At 49.5% G+C, this 16811-nt stretch overlaps 1 protein-coding gene across 1 annotated transcript in view; it reads left to right on the top strand.

Moving 5' to 3' along the window:
- Window positions 1–16811, top strand: part of GRHL1 (grainyhead like transcription factor 1) — a 57964-nt gene that overhangs the window by 9096 nt on the left and 32057 nt on the right. The window contains exons 5-8 of the mRNA XM_075555827.1: window positions 1081–1157; window positions 2449–2605; window positions 2761–2872; window positions 3788–3882. Of these exons, the coding sequence (XP_075411942.1) occupies window positions 1081–1157; window positions 2449–2605; window positions 2761–2872; window positions 3788–3882 (441 nt within the window). The remainder of the gene's footprint in view (window positions 1–1080; window positions 1158–2448; window positions 2606–2760; window positions 2873–3787; window positions 3883–16811) is intronic.

Here is a 16811-nt window from a genome sequence, read left to right as displayed (position 1 = left end):
ATAAAAAAAAAGGTTCCTTTTTTTTTTTTTTTAAAGAGAAAAGGCCCATGGGTGTAATTTGTAAACTAAACCTTATAAAACCAGGAATTATTATCAAGGGCACATGGCTAATCTTACAGGAGTTGGGTTCAGGATAGTGATTGCCACTAAGCGATTTGCAGGGGGAAGAGAGAGACCGCATTGCATATGCAGGCTTTCAGTGACAACAGACATTTGTGCACCATCTGGTTTATAAGCTTTGTCCTAGACCCAGACAGAGTCCCTGCCGTTGGGCTGGATGTTCGAAAACGTGTCACGTATTGGCATTTCTTAGTTGTTATCGTCTGAGATGGGAGAAAGACCAGGCGTCCTACTCCCTCGGAAGCCCACAGGGCAGTTGCACCTGCCCTTCAGGGTCACCATCACCTTGATGGCAGTGAGTTCGGGTCTGAGTCTGTGGTCAGGCACATCTTCAAAGCGAGAGGCAGATAGACCTTAAAGATAAATGCGTTCTGTGAGGGTTGTGAATGAATCCAAATCCTTGTGAGGGGTTTACAGTGGTGTGCATCTCCCTCAGGTAAGAGACTGAAGAGGCGTGAAACTGTATCTAATGACTCACTTGGGGGAAAGGGCATCAGAATTAGAACAGGAGTCCTCTTGTAACACACACCCATTCAGCCCTGTGACCATGACACGGTCCCTTCACTCAGTACAGGGGAGAGCGGGCTGACGCTTAAACGCCTGAAGGTGTCAGGCGCAGATGTTAGATTCTGAGCAGCGTCAGTTGTGCGGGAGATGAGACGAGAGAGTGACGGTGAATCACAAGCACTCAGGAGCCACACCAACCATGAGTCAAGGGAGTGTGAAAATGGGTCTTTTCCTTGAAATTTTTTTTTTGGTTCATTTTAAAAGATTCAGTTTTACAGTTCTCTTCAATGATGCAGTTGCCTTTTGGCAGACTATATGTTTTGATTTTAAAGTTAATGTGGAAAGGGTGGTGGGATGCTGCAAGCCACACCCGTTTGCTGTGAGAGCAGACCTTGGCCTGGAGTGGCCATGATAACCGTTCCATCGCTGTGGCTCATGACCTTGATATTTCAGGTTTTCTTCCCCTCGGATCTCAGTCTGCGGATGCCTGGCATGAATTCAGAGGACTATGTTTTTGACAGTGTTTCTGGGTAATAGTTGCCTTTTAATTCGATTTTTAATTTTCAGCTTCTCTGGCGCCTCTCTCTCTTTTTTTGTTACTTGGACACTGATCAATCAGAGTGGCCTTCTCGGGCTGTCAGCTTGCCTGCATTGGCTATGGAAGGGTCTTGGGTAGCGGACATGTGCTTCAGGCCATCTCATCGTGATCTCTGGACTCTGCTTCTCCTTCACTCCCTTCCCGCTCGGTGTTGGTGCTTTTCCTTCCCCTGGGGTTCTTCATGGGATGGGCGGCGGAGGAGACCTAATGACATTCTCAGTAAGAAGGCCTCTGGAAGCTCTGGGAGAAGTTGGGAATAAAGACTGCTACTGTTTTGTTAGCCCCACTAGGTACTCCTGTGAAGTCCGCCTCCCTTCTGATCTGACAGCCGTGCTCTGTAACCTCACACAGTTACCTCTCTGGGAGCTGGGATGTTTTTCCAAGTTAGTTAGAAGCGTAGCACTTGAAGATTTTTGCTAGCAGGCCTAGAATCCCACCGTCTGAGTTTTCTTCCTTCATTTCTGTACGTGTGTTGTATTTCTGGGTCGTACTTTTTTAAAGCCTTGGGTTTTATGGACGCTGAGACATTCCTTACAGACCTGCCTCAAACGCCCTCAGGGTCTAGGGTGAGATAGGATCTTTAGAAGGTCAGAGAGTCCCTGTGGGCCAGATAGTCCCTTCCACAAGCACTCAGCCCATCTCGGCGGGGTAGGTACAAGAGTGTGTGTGCTGGAATCTGCAGAGGCTCGCGTACAAGAGCAGGTGAGGCGAGGCCTGCCCACTGGGGCAGCAAAGCTCCCCGCTCATGTCGGGGCACCTGGGGGTGGAAGTGTGAGATAGTAAGAAATGGAGAGGATGTCAGAGCGCCCATCTCAAGACATTTTAAAGCAAAAAGATTGCTCCCGGCCAAATGAAATGTTATCATAAGACCGCCCGCCAAGCTCTGCTCCAGGTAAATACCAGGCTGGCTGCATGTCCTGTGAGCGTGCCCTTCCAAGGGCCTTTTTGCTTACTGGTTTATTTCCTAGCCTGAGCTTCCCAAGCTGTGACTGCCAGCATCCTACCATAGAATTTCTGGGAGGCACTTCAGAGGCCACACCTGTGAGGGGTGAGAATTTATAGGTTGCAAGTGCTTTTGTTTAAGCTTACATTTATTATGGAAAAGGGCTTTCTGGGGGCCCTGCCTGCATACATCCACCCCGAAGCACTTCAGGGCTGAACTGGAGCGTAGAGGAAGCTCCTGAGACCGTGGGTGGGAGCTCGAGGACGTGTCTGTTCCACAGGAACCACTTTGAATATACCCTGGAAGCTTCCAAATCCCTTCGGCAGAAGCCCGGTGACAGCACCATGACGTACCTGAACAAAGGCCAGTTCTACCCCATCACCTTGAAGGAAGCAAGCAGCAGTGACGGGATCCACCACCCCATCAGCAAGGTCCGGGTAAGTCCTGCTCGCCTTCCTGCTCTCGGGGGAGCAGCCGGGCCGCAGCTTCGTGCCTTCACCAGAGCTGCACGAAAGGCTAGTGTTAGCGAAACCAGTTTTCCCAAACCTCCTCACCGGTCAGTGTCTTTACGGTGATGCCTCTTCTGGCGCAGAGTGTGATCATGGTGGTGTTTGCTGAGGACAAAAGCAGAGAAGACCAGCTGAGGCACTGGAAATACTGGCACTCCCGGCAGCACACGGCCAAACAAAGGTGCATTGACATCGGTGAGTAGCCCAGGAAGGAGCCTGCCTTTATCCCCAGAGGTGCAGGGCTCCAGCTTTCTAAATCCAGTTATTTTTGGCAGCGATCTGCTTCCTGCCGAAAGCGTTTGAGGTTTTATGTCAGCTACTCATCTGTTCCAAACAGTGTTCTTGGCCTCCTGGAATCCATGCTGCCTCACCATGACTGCCTTCATGAGACATGTGTCCGTGCAGTGGGTTTCCAGGGACACCTGGCCTGGAAGCTGTGCAGCCAGCTGACGGGCCCCCGTTCGCAGACTCTGGTTTCTCTGAGGAGGGGCGTTTCTAGTGTCTTTAGTGGACATTGCATATTTGGAAACGGATATAAGGTGGAAGGACAGGGCAATCAACGAATCAGAGAAAGGTGCCGCTGTGTTCTGTCTAAGAGTCGTTCCGATGACAGACGGGATGACATTGCCAGTAATCTAGAAAGCCAGCATTGAGGAGTAATAGCAGACCCGTGTGTATTAATGTCGTTTTACACAGACCTCTGTTCTTGCTGGGCGTGGAATTTTACAGAGAGCCGTTAGCTCAGCACAGGTGCCTTTTACATGTAGCTGCCTTGTGTCGGCATGCTCCTGCTCTCTTCCAGAAGAACTGGGATCAATAAGTTTTTAACCTTAGGTTTTGTGGACTGCTTTGTGACCTTGGGGCAATTACTTAACCTTCTAGAATGAAACTTTCTAATTTTGATAGAATAGGGTTGAACCAGGTATCGCTAAGCTTACCTATGTTACAAAAATTCTGATCCTTTTTCTTTTCATTTTTTGGAACTGATTTCAACATCACCCCACCAACCCCCCAAAAGTTCCTCTGCCCTCCCCAGAGGTGAAACTAGGAAAAGGGCGTTGACCCTGCACTGCTCTAACCTGCTGTCTTTCTTTCCTCGCCTCCCCGTAGCCGACTACAAAGAGAGCTTCAATACCATCAGTAGCATCGAGGAGATTGCGTACAATGCCATTTCCTTCACTTGGGACATTAACGATGAAGCAAAGGTAGGAAACCAAGTCCTCCCAGGTGGCCCTAGTCCAGCTGCCGGGCACGTGGGAGGAACTCAGTGTGGGAGGACTGTGGGTCTGTGGCATGTCTCCGTTCCCGAGCTGAGGAAAAGCAGTCAGTGGGCTCAGAAGATGATAAACAAGGAGTGTGAAATGAGGGCCAACTCTGGGAGAAGATGCCCTACTTCCTTCCGTTGCTGGACGTTTTCTGAAAGTAAACTTACTCTCAAACCATCTCCTCCTCCTCCCTTTTCTACCTCTGGAAAGACTTTGGTCTTCGCGACAGACTGCCGTACGCAGCCCGCTGTGGGCCGCATCTGAGGTACGTCAGCAGCCGTCCCCTTGTGGCCTGCCGCCACTCACTGTGTGACCTCGTGTCGTTTCCTCATTCGCAAAGTGGACGATGTCACAGAGGCCCTGGTCCTTCGGGGCTGCTTTGACAGCAGTGCTGCCAGTGACGGCTTCAGCAGACAGAGTTTCCTTCTCCCAGTTTAGGGTGTGAGACGTCCAGACTTGAGGGGAGAGCTTGGCCTCCTTGCAGCATCTCCGGGCCTTGCGTTCCTCGCAATCTTCATACCTGTCTTCCGGGAAAGTTGTGAGCGAGGGATGCGCTCTGCGCCTGCAGCAGTTCTTTCTTAGGGGCAGGCAGTCCCTAGACCTCTGCCCATGGCTTAATCTTGTCTCTATCCCAAAAGAGATGACTGAATGTACAATCTTGCCTCATTGACATAACCGTTTCGGGTCCTGCCTCATTAACTTCATCAGAGGTTGGGATTTGTAACTCGGAGGCCATTGCCATCAGATCCCACAGTGGAGTGGAAGTACATGACAGTGATGGAAATTCGAAGGAATACGGTTCCATGCCAGTGCTTCCGGCCTCCCTCCCTCCCTCCGTCTGTGCTGAGGCAATGCCTAGACAGCTGAGCGATCAGGGGACAGGTTGTCATCAGCAGTACTTTATTTGCAAATACAAGTCAGGTCAAGATCCCCCTCTCTTGCTTTCACAACGGAGTCCTTTCCCCAATTGACACGGTGAGTGGTTTGAACTGGAATGTTTAATATCATTAAAAAAAAACAACAATGGCATTTTCTGCCCTCCACAGCATTCTTCCCTTTTAGTGCTATCTCCCATTCCACAAAGCTTATTTGAATTTTGGTGTTTACTTCTTTACTTAAATTAGCTTAAAATTGGAAGCCAGCACAATTTACACATTGTTCTTAGCGGTGACTGAGATAACGTGGATCTTTAGCTTTATTGCAATATCTGGAACACTTTTCCTGCACCGAGTCTGAGTACAAAGCTGTAATCACAGGAGCCGCAGTGGCTCTGCAGGGTGAGTGCTGGACTGCTGACTGCAAGACTGGCTCCTTGGAGAAAGGAGAGTCTCACCAACAAACGGTGGCGGGGAAGCTGGATTTCCACATGAAGACAAATGAGACCGGTCCAGACCTCGCACCATATACAAGACACATTGAAACTGCACGAAGGGCCCAAATGGGCACATTTAACAATCGTGAAGAGCTCATGATGCTCGGCCTTGTTTCAACAGTGAATTTGTCTAGTAAGAAGTACACACATAGCAAAAGACAAAATCAACAGGTGGGATATCAAAGTAACTTAAAGCTTTTATCAGAACACATTGCAAAAAAGGGAAAAGGCAACCCACCGACTGGGAGAAAATCTGAGAACCATCCACTGACAAGAATGTAGTACATGAGCTGATACCAAGGGCTCAAGTAGAAAGAAAATGTTTTGAAAAGGATGGTGGCAACATACGTACAAATGTGTTCGATACAATTGATGTATGGATTGGTATAAGGGCTGTAAGAGCCCCCAATAAGATGAGTTTTTAAAAATCCTGTTAAATAATTCAGTTATAAAATGAGCAAAGGATTTGCATAGACGTTTTCCAAAAGGAGATGGCAGGTTAGTCATCTGGGAGATGCCGTCTCCCACTGTAATTGCTAAGATTAAAAATTTCTGTAACAACTGCTGGTGAGGATGTAGGGAAATTGGAACCTTTATCCATTCTTTTTGACAGTTCGAAGCGGTCCAGTTACTGGATGGAAAATGTGGCTGGCGACTCCACAAAAGAGAACTAAGTTTAGAATGATCCTGTGGCCCAGCAGTTCCACTCCCGGGTATACCCCCAATGATCTGAAATCAGAGATGATGCAGAAAGACCTGTACCCCAGTCTTCCAAAGCCAAAAAGGTAGAAATAACCTCAGTGTCCCTGACCAGATCAAATGCTGGACTCAGCCTGTAGGAGAGTGAGGTCTTGGTGTATGCTACTGGATGAAGTCAGACTTGTCGCAAAAGGCCCAATCTTGTGTGAAAAGAACAGGCAAATGCAGAAAAGCCAGAGCTTTAAAACAACAACAACAGCAACAACAACAAAAACTCTTATCACAATCCATACATAAATCCATTGTGTCAAGTACTTTGGCACATTTGTTGCCATCATCATTCTCAATACATTTTCTTTCTACTTGAGCCCTTGGTTTCAGCTCCTCATTTTCTTCCTCCCTCCCACACCCTCCCACCCTCATGAATCCTTGATAATTTATAAATTATTATTATTGTTTCATGTCTTACACTGACTGATGTCTCTTTTCATCCACTTTTCTGGGAGGGGGTTATATGTAGATCACTGTGACCTGTTTCCCCTTTCAACCCCTGCCTTCCCCTTAACCTCCTGGCATCACTACTCAATATCGGTCCTGAGGGGTTTGTCTGTCCTGGAATTTCTGTGTTTCCAGTGCTTATCTGTACCTGTGTACATGCTCTGGTCTAGCTGGATTTGTAAAATAGAACTGGGGTCATGATAGTGGTGGGAGGAAGCATTAAAGAACTAGAGGAAAGGTGTATGTTTCATTGGTGCTCTGCTGAACTCTGACTGGCTCATCTCTTCCTTGTGACCTTTCTGTAAGGGGATGTCCACTTGTCTACAGATGGGCTTTGGGTTCCTAATCTGCACTCCCCCCTCATTCACAATGATATGATTTTTTTTGTTCTGGATCTTTAATGCCTGATACCTGATCCTTTCGACACCTCGTGATAGCACAGGCTAGTGTGCTTCTTCCATGTGGGCTTTGTTGCTTCTCAGCTAGATGACCGCTTGTTTATCTTCAAGCCTTGAAAACACTATATCTTTTTATAGCCGGTCACCATCAGCTTTCTTCACCACTTTTGAAGAGCCAGAGCTTATCAAGGAAAGGGAGTTAGAGGATGAACAGTGATGGGAAAATCACTGGATTAGGATAGCACAGCTCACTACTCTAACTGCTCTTCTAAATTATACCCGTCAACACAGTTGGCAAACAACAACAACAACATCTCGACTGAATTCTTAAGCATCAAGTTCAATTTGCAGTCTATAAAGCGTCTGCCTTTCTAATTATGGTTGCCGTGACAGAGAAAGAAGCGTCCCTTGCAGTTCGGGCCTCTGTTCTGTATGGAGACGTTGCTGGTAGGTGTAGTGGAGCAGTCCTGAGCAACCACACCAACCTCCACTAGTCTATGCCAAGAAATTTGGATGACAGCTACCCAGAGAGATTCAGATTTGTGCTCATTCCAAAGAAAAGTGCCCTGAAAGAATACAGCAAGTATGGAAGCATGTCATTGCCACCTCCGCTGCATGTAATTAACAAACAAACAAACAAACGAGTGCAGGAGCGCAGACGAGACTGCCAGAAACCCAAGCTGGGTTCAGAAGGAAGCGTGGGGTGAGGGCTGTCAATGCTGATGTCAGGAGAGATCTTGGTTCAAAAGCAGAGAGTATTAGAAAGATGTTTCCCTGCAGTCTTTTCATGTTCTTCGATGCTTCCTGTGTATTGCGTGTTTTGCCCATGAAATCCTCAGTGTTGCAACTGGAGGGTGCGTTTTCAGTCCTTCAGTCTGAGACGTGCTGAGCGCGTTCTGCCTTTTTGGTTTCCTAACTCCATGCCTTTGCACATTTCATTCTGTAAGATTTTGCTTTGTCTTCTTAAGTTGCCTTTTCAAATTGCTTATCTGTTAGACTTCATTGTGTCTTCCATTTGCTTCAGCTACTCAAAAGAAACTTTCAGCATCTCTTCTGACACTGCTTTGGTCTCTTCTCCCCTGTCTTTTCGACGACCTTCTGCGTTCTTCATAGCAGTGAAAGCCTGCACTTGGTGTCAGCCCACAGGTGTTAGGCCTTCAGTCTCCTTCGTGCTCATTGAGAGGCTGGGCTGTACTCAAGGTCATGTTTGCGCTCTCATGGGCTTGTTGCAGCCTTCTGAAGACCCAACCTAAACTTGCAGAGGAGCAATTACAGGTTGTCCACAGTCGACCCCTGGCCTAGTTTCAGCAGCTGATACCGAGTTTCTGCATCTTCTTTCCCCGCCAATGTAGTCAGTCTGTTTTTTGCGTGCTCCATTTGGTCACGCCCACTCGTCACTCTTTTCTGTTGTCGCAAGAAGAGGCTTACATTTAATAGGTCATTGGCCCTACGGCATTCTCTCTCTGGCTTTGCTTCTATGACTAAAGCTAGTTTTTCCAACCACCAACCTTTCCCGTAGGAGTCCTGGTGGTGTCGTGGTGACACACTGAGCTGCTAACCGAAAGGTCAGCATTTCAAAACCACCAGCCAGCTCCTTGGAGAACCATAAGACTTTTTTCTTTGTTTGTTTTTAATGTCTTAAGGTCTGTCCGATACACAGAACAATGATTTTAGTAAGCACAAATAAGATATCCTTGAGATCCCCAATCGTAGCAGCTGCCACTGGTCAACAGGTGCTGTTTCTGCAGGAGCAGTTGCTTGGTGGTTGGGTGGAAGGGTGGCTGCGTCAGCCTTACTGGAGTGAGTTGAGGGGTGGCTTCCTTAGAAGATGGAGCTATGCTCTCTGGTAGAAGACTGGCTCGGCGTTTCAGAGTCTAGTCTAGATCCTGAGCACCATCCACAGTGGGTCCAAAGAGTCCTGTGAAGAGCTACGGTCTGGGAAACTCACACAAGCAGTTCTGCCCTGTCTGATGGGGTCTTTACGAGTGGGCATGGGCTTGCTGCTGGTGAGTTTGGGCTTGATCTTTCTTTAGTTAGTTCTGGTGGTATAGGGGGGTCCATGTTGATCTGCCAGCCACAGGGCAGCAGCCCTCATGCACTGGCCACTCTGGGGGAGAAAGTCGATGGTACATTTGTAGCATTGGAATCCCACATGGGCAATACGGGGTCGCCGGAGTAAATGAAATGGCAGTAAGTCTGGTCTTGGTTTGAATCCCTCTTTGTTCCAATCACTAGTAATTATAAATGCATCTTGATTGCATGTTTAATCAATTTCAGATGGCAAGAATTGATTAAACAAAGCCCAATAATCTGATTTTCCCATCTTCGACATTCGTGGTTGGTGTGCACATCTGTTAACTTGTCTTCTGCAGGTCTGTGGGCACTAGACTGCACTTCAGGGTCGCTCTGGAAATGGTCTTTTTGATAGTAAGAGCAATGCCATTCCTCTTCCCTTTGCCGTTCTTCACCTGGTAGACCATACGCACTGCCATCGAGTCAGTGACTGACACAGAGCCGTACCTGTGGGTTTCCCAGGTGGTAACTGTTGGCAGCCAGGAACGCCCTGGTGGGGCTGTGGTTATGGATCGGGATGCCCCTGCTCGGCACCTGGAACCGACGACCAGCAGTGCCGTGGGAGAAAGGCTGTGCTCTCCACTCCCATCAGCAGTTATTAGCAGTCTCAGAAACCCATGGGGCAGGGGTCGCTGTGAGTGACCCGATGGCAGTGAGTTTTTGAACTGCTGGCGGGAGTCGGAGCCGCTGGTGGTTTTGAACTGTGCGCCTTGAGGACCGCAGCCCAGCACGGAACCGCTGAGCCAGAGGGGCTTCTTGAGCAGAGCACCGAATCAATCGCCCGATTCTAAGTGGCCCGTACCAGTCTCTCTCAGCTCACGGGTAATTTTCTTGTTGGCAGCGTCCAGTTTGCCCAGGTTCATACCTCAGACACTGCCGATTCCGGTGGTGAATGGCCGTGTGCAGCTGTTTCTCATTGTGAGCAGAGCCCTGGCAGCCAGGACAGCGTCCCTTCCCCGGACAGGCCGAGTCGCTTCCCACTGAAGGGTCCTCTTCCTGTGCTGGACGTGGCAGGGCTCTGTGCTGCTCACCAAGTGCTCGCCACCCGGCACCTTCCTGAAGCAGGTTGCCAGGCCCTTCTTCCCAGTGTCTGGCCTCACCTTTGACGTGAGGTCACCTCATGGCAATCGCCTGAGGGCTTACCTGCTGACCACCTCGCTCAGCTACAAATGGCAGCCGGCTGTCCGCGCACAGCACTTAATGGAACAACCCATGGAGTAACGGGAGGAGAAGTAAACTTTCTACCTGGTGTACTTGTTGCAGCTCTTTTGAAATTAAGCATAATGGACTCAGGGTGCTGGTGACCGAGAACACATTAGAAGAAGCCTTGGCCTTGTGCCCCGTGCCAAGAAACCTGGCGGGACGGACTCACCGACACGTCCTAGAAGAGGTGGCCACTTGCTGTTGCATTTACCCGGGACCTTCAAGAGCCCCTTAGCTTGCTAGCTCCGTACCACCCCCCCCACTCCCCCACCCCGCCCGAAAAGTAACGAGGCTGGTGTGGCAACTGGGCGTTGTCAGGACTAATGAGTAGTTGTCAGTGCAGGAAGGCCCCGCACCACACCACACCACATGGGCAGGCTGTCCTGTTTGATGTGTCACTTTTGGGGTGGGTGTGAGGAAGCCAAGATGACGGAGAGGGATAATGGCTTGTTTTATTCAGAAGGCCGACAGAGACTTAGAGGAAAGAGAGAGATTGTTGGAGGTGTGTCTTAAGTAGCCTTAATAGCATTGTTAATTGCTGTAGGTAAATTGAGTTTCATTTCCCCTCCAGACCCCCAGCGCTGCCTTGATTTTAAGTCTGTCTGCTTCCTGAAGGGTGTTGTGCCCTTTCTTAATGAGTCTGCTGCCTTTTGAAGCCGATATCAGGCATCAACTTAAAGCGCTTGTTGGAATTAAGTATCTAGGTTTTGGGCTTTCCCTGGCCAAGTTGATGTTTTCGGTTATTACACCTGAAGTAATGAAGGGCCCCGGGCAGGGGAGTGAAGGGATCGGCATGCAGCATCCTGTCGCTGTGGATGTCTCTCTTCCTTTCCTGCACCATCCGTGTTCTCTGCCCCGCTCTTGGCTTCACTCACTCACCCCCTGTGGGCCTGCTTTTCTTGCCTCTTGGGCCCCTCACCTCTCCCCTCAAACTTGAGGTCTTTTGGAGCGAGGTGCCATCTCCCCAGCCCCTTGCACAAAAGGTGTTTGCTGGCCCCTCTGGCCATGCCAGGGTGAATACAGGCAGACTCCCAGACCCTCGTCAGTGTCTGCAGTCGCCCGTTGTGGAGAGGACCATATCGTGAGGACAGGGGAGGTTGACTCGTGAGCGTGCTGGTTTGCAGTCTATTTGGGGGGGGGGGGGACACGGCCAAGCGAAGACTCATGCCACCCCTGTACCTAAACTCAAAGTTACTATGAAAACTTTTAAGAAGTTACGGAACTTGTAAAAATGAAAGAAAAAAAATCATGAATTTTCCAAAGAGTGGAAGAGTTGTTTTCAAAAGCAGAAATTTCCTACAAACAGCCCCCCAGGCAATAGCACCGATCTCTTGCAACTATCTCCGTTTCACTTCTTTACACAAAAATGACGGCCATGTTTGAAAAGCCTCACCCTGTCTACACTCAGCAGCCCGTGAGCAAGTGAAAGGCCGTCGGATATTCACGCTGCACTGGGACGGGGACAGGGCGCCGTCCGAGTTCTCTCTCCGTAGAGCTGCTGGAGGGAGTTTGTTCAGAGTAAAAGCAGTCTTCCTTTGGAAATACTGAAAGGCGAGCGTTGAGGAGGGGGCAAAGCGTAGAATTTCTAGGGTCTTGGTCATCTGCAGGGCTTCATCAACTCGTCCCACATTCAACCCTGTCTCGCCCAAGGAATTTGCCACACAGGCGAGTGTGACCAGATACACCGCCGACTGGTTAGGCGTTTGAGTTTGAAGCCACCTGTTGCTGTTGAGTGTTCTGAAACCTTTGTCCGTGGCCAGCTTTTTCACACCAGTGTCGTGACCCTCTGTGTTGCGGTCCACAGTTTAGGAAGCTTTGGCCTAGTGACAGAGGACTGGGAGGTGTGTGGGGGGAGGGGGACGAAGGCAAACTTCGCTGTATAAACGTTTTCACCCAGAGCCCGCTGTGGGTGCGCCTTCTCCTGCTTTCTTAGGGGTTACGATGTTATCAGCCATTGTGTGCACCTGCTGTATGCATAGGCAGTATGCTACGACCCGGCCGAGGACTGGACACGCCGGTGTCAAGGTTGTAGTGTAAAGTCGAACAGCATATTGTGGATGAGTGGACTCTGACTTGCAGAGACCCCACAGGGCAGTAGAACCGTCCCTGTGGTTTCCAAGGCCGTGGGTCCTGAGAGACGGAGACCACCATCTCTTGCTCTCACAGACCAGGTGGTGGATTTGAACCACTGACCTTTGGGGTTGCAGCTGAGCACCAGGGCACCGTAGAGCAGGTGATGTATGAGGTAAACAGGTTTCTTTGTGATAGCGTATGATCCTCAACAAAGTCACGTGTTCTGGTGAAAAATGTGCGTACACCACTTTACAAAGGAACTTGGGGAACACCAAGGATTTCCAAACTGGGGGCTGTCTCCTGTGTTCTTAAATAGATGATTCACTCAGAGGAGGTACTAGAAGGAAAACAAGCGGTCTGCTTCACTTAATTGCTGTTAGAGTTGTTTTAAAGTGAAGGACAGGCATGGCCAGGTCTCAGTGGCTCCCTAGCCCGAGTGAGTAATTCTGGAGAGACTTCACAGCTTGGCCTGGGGTTTAATTTCTTGTTTGGGTTGTCAATCTAAGAGTTTACAACAGCACTGAGATTTGGTTCCTGATAGGGGGTAAGGGCCTCTCACAGCCTGAAGATCTAAAGCAAACAGAGGAACAGGAGGTAGAAAGTGAACCTCTTTGAATGCCGGCCGGCCATGTCCCGGGCCCTGTGCTGAGGGGGGTTCTCCCCTGTGCTCACATTTAACGAGGCATCTCCACCAGCTCAGTTGTCATAAAAACATAGCTGGTCTTTCAGATGACTGTGTGTTTGGTCCCTGGTCATTGGAAGGAGACCCTCTAAGGAGGTAAGAAGCATGTCAACAGAGGGGAAGAACTGACCGCCTAAGAACCTTCACTAACAGAAGAGGACTGTGGACTCACTTTGAGGACTCGGGTGCGGCACCGTCGTGCTTCCAATCCCTCCTGTGCATGTGAGCGTTGGGCATTGACCACGGGAAAGCAAACAAGGCTCGGTGCCGCTGAATTGTGGTGTCTGCGAAGAATGTTGAGCAGAACAAACAAGGAGGAAGGAGGAAGCAGACAGTGAGACCTTGCCCCTGCCCTTTGGGCCCGCTATCAGGAGCATGCAGTCCCTGGAGAAGGACGTGGTGCTTGGAAAGGGAGAAGGCCGACAAGGAAGAGGAGGACCCCCGATGAGCGGGATGGACTCAGTGACTCCTCAGTGAGGAGGGCCCGGGACCAGGCAGCGTTTCAGTCGGTGGTACACGGGTCGCCGTGACTGAGAACTGACATGATGGTGTCTAACGTAGACTCGCCGTCTGTTCCAGAAGAGCACCGGCTCACCGTGGGAGGTTTCCTGTTACTTGCTGGGTAAGTGATGGTTAACCACCCACAAGCCAAGCTGAACTCTCCACCATCGGGGCGGTGCTGACTCATGATGCTATAGAACACGGTACAACTGCCCCTGGGTTCCGCGAGCCCTTCTCCCCTCCCCCCACCCCAATTCCCCGCAATGTTCCTGATAAACCACTGCATCCACTCCTGGGCTTCACAAACTGGGTAGCCAAATAGAAACAGTTTTTAAAAAAAAGCAAAGAGAAAATATATAATAATTAGGTAAAAACAAAAAGTAAGAAAGAAAAGACCACCATCAATATTTAAAAAGAAAAGAAATTTCTGCTGTGGAACAAGCGAGAAATACTTGAGCCGACAGCAAATTCAGGTCAGGTCCAGAGGGAGGCCAGCTGACCAACCATATTATACCATGGTTCAGCGAACCGTAGTCAAGTTTACAATAATCTCTGTCTGATAGGAAAGCTAGTTGAGTCCCTTGCTTTCAGCTAGAGGGGATCTGCCAGGGGCTTAACCTAACGAGACCCTGTGTGGATAGATTTTCAGGCTCCCACTGTCCGCCACAGCCTTCTACAAATTGGGTGTTCACAATTTCAGCGCTGATACTTTTCCCCTCATCCTATTTGGATAATGTTATTGTCATCTTTGAATGACACAGGCTAGTGTGCCTCTTCCATGTGAACTTAGACGACTCCGCTCTTAGACGGCTGCTTGTTTAAGCCCAGACGCCGTTCCAGTTTATCACCAGGCACCATCTGCTTTCTTCACCACACTTTGCTGTGGCGCCCTGATCTCAGTCATCTCATTATGAAGGGAAGAATCGAGCAGGGCCACATTTGTAAGAACTCACTGCTCTTGGATGGGGGTAGAGTTACATGGGATCCCAGAATCCATCTGCTTGTCCATGGGTTATGAACAGCTCTGGTTTACTTTAGCAAGAGACCACAACTCTTTACGGGAGTAGAGAGCCTCCTCGTCTTTTATTGGGACTAATTAACAGTTCTTACAATAATCCATACATCCATTGTGTCAAGCACGTTTGTACATATGTTGCCATCATCCTTTTCAAAACATTTTCTTTCTACTTGAGCCCTTGGTATCAGCTCGTCTTTTTTCCCTCCCTCCCCCAATCTCCCACCTTCTTGAACACTTGATAAATTATAAGTTATTATTATTTTCATATCTTACACCGTTCGCTGTCTCCCTTCACCCACGTTTCTGTTGTTTGTCACCCTTGGGGGCGGTCATACGCCAATTGGTGTAATCGGTTCCCCCCTTTCTCCTCCTCCCACCTTCCCTTCGCCTCATGGTCTTGCTCCTCCCATTACCGGTCCTGAGGGTTTAATCTCTCCTGGACTGTGTGTGTAGGGATCTCAGGGGTCATGAGAGTTGGGGGGACGGGGACGGCAGGAGGGGGAACATTAAAGAACTAGAGGAATGCTGTTTGTTTGATTGGTGTTGTGCTGCATCCTGGCTGGCTCTGCTCATCCCTTCCCTGTGACCCTTCTGTGAGGAGATATACCCCATTGTCTGCAGATGGGTTTGGGGTCTCCACTCCGACTTCGCTCATTCGCATCCATCTAATTGTTTTGGGTCTTCTGAAGCCTGATACCCTATCCCGTCGACACCGGTGATCACACAGGCTGGTGTGCTCCTTCCATGTGGGCTTTGTTGCTTCCCTGCTAGATGACTGCTTGTTTACCCTCAAGCCTTTAAGACCCCAGACACTATATCTTTTGATAGCAGGGCACCGTCAGCTTTCTCCTCCACATTTGCTGATGCACCTGTTTGTCTTCAGTGATGGTAGTGTACTTTTTACAGATGTGCTGAACCCCAGGGATACAGCACTCCTAAAAATAGGTATTGTTCCGTAGTCACAAATCCTCACCCTGGGGCTGCCATTTGCTTGTCTCATTTTTTCACACATTGACGGTGAGGAACTCCCTGTCAGCCTTGCGCCAGTCTCCATGGAGAAAGTCATGTCAGGAAAGTTGGGGACAGAGTGATGAGGCGCCGTGGCGCACCCGTGACTCTGCTTCTCCGACAGCGTGGTTGACTCCTGGCTGCTCTTCAGGGTCAGTCTTCATCGGGCCTTCTGAAGGCAGCTCCCGTGTGGGTTTGTGACCGATTACCCACAGACAGATGGAGCAGCTGCATCTTTTTATCTCCAAGGTGACAGAGCCAAGTTCAACACAGGTTTTACTCTCACATTTTCATTCCCTCTGTGTGTGCCTGGGCTTGTGGAGGAGGGGGCGCCAGAGACAGGGGGCAGAACAGGAGCAGAGCAGCCTGTTCCTTTGGGGGGGGGGCAGGAGCAGGGGGTGACTGTCAAATGAGAATACTTTATGCTTTTACTTTTAATGCAATCTGTCCGCTACAAGAAGGGATTCTGAGACATCCGAAGGGTTGTCCCAAGCCACATGATTTCTGTGTCCTGGAGAGGCTCGTGTTACGAAAGAAAGAGGATTAGAGTAGAATGGGGAGCCTGACCGGAGGAGCAAGAGGCTTTACCATGAGGGAGGGGGCCCTCATATGGATGGAGCCCCGGTATCTTTGCCTTCCACAAACGTGGATGGAGTTTCCTGGGGGGGGGGGGGGGAGAATTAGCGAGGCCCGCACAGTTCATTCTCTCCAAAGGGGGTAGCTGCTCTGGTAACGTGAACCTCAGACATTGTGTGTGTGCTTGTGGGATGCAGCTTTGTGAGGTGAATGACAGTTTGTTGTTTTGTCTAAGCATAATGAGAGCCATCTTTCATTTGTTTGGACTGAGCGCTGTGCTGGCATTCACGGGGATTCCATTCCAGTGAGGCACCGAGAGCCTTGATTAAAATGAGGTGTTGCCATGTTTGGTTGCTGCATGAAGCGGGGGACAGGTTTGGTTTGTTTTACAACTTTAAATTTCCAGTGCGGCTGGGAGGGAGGAAGGAGACAAGTGAGTCAATGATCTTCCTCCAGACTGCAATTAAATGAAGGCAGGGGTCTCCAACTGCAGCCTGTGCATTAGAAAGAGATTGGGAAGCCCTGTTACGGGTTCTGAGCACAGAGCCTGGCACAGCCCCCAGCACAGCGGTTGGTACCTTCTGAGCTTAGATTCCTTTGTTTGCTTCCATGGGTTTTCTTTTATGCAGTTTGAAAATACATGTTTATTATAAATAAATATGCATGTGTGGGTTTATTTGTGGGAGGGGGGCCCAGAAAGAGAGCCAGGTCCCTAATAAGGAGTGAGTTGCAGTTTGACCAGGAGGAGCTCTGGTAGTGTCGTGGTTA

The sequence above is a fragment of the Tenrec ecaudatus genome, chromosome 8 (assembly GCF_050624435.1).
Source record: "Tenrec ecaudatus isolate mTenEca1 chromosome 8, mTenEca1.hap1, whole genome shotgun sequence".
NCBI classification, from domain to species: domain Eukaryota; kingdom Metazoa; phylum Chordata; class Mammalia; order Afrosoricida; family Tenrecidae; genus Tenrec; species Tenrec ecaudatus.
This window is presented reverse-complemented; position numbering and strand designations above follow the sequence as displayed.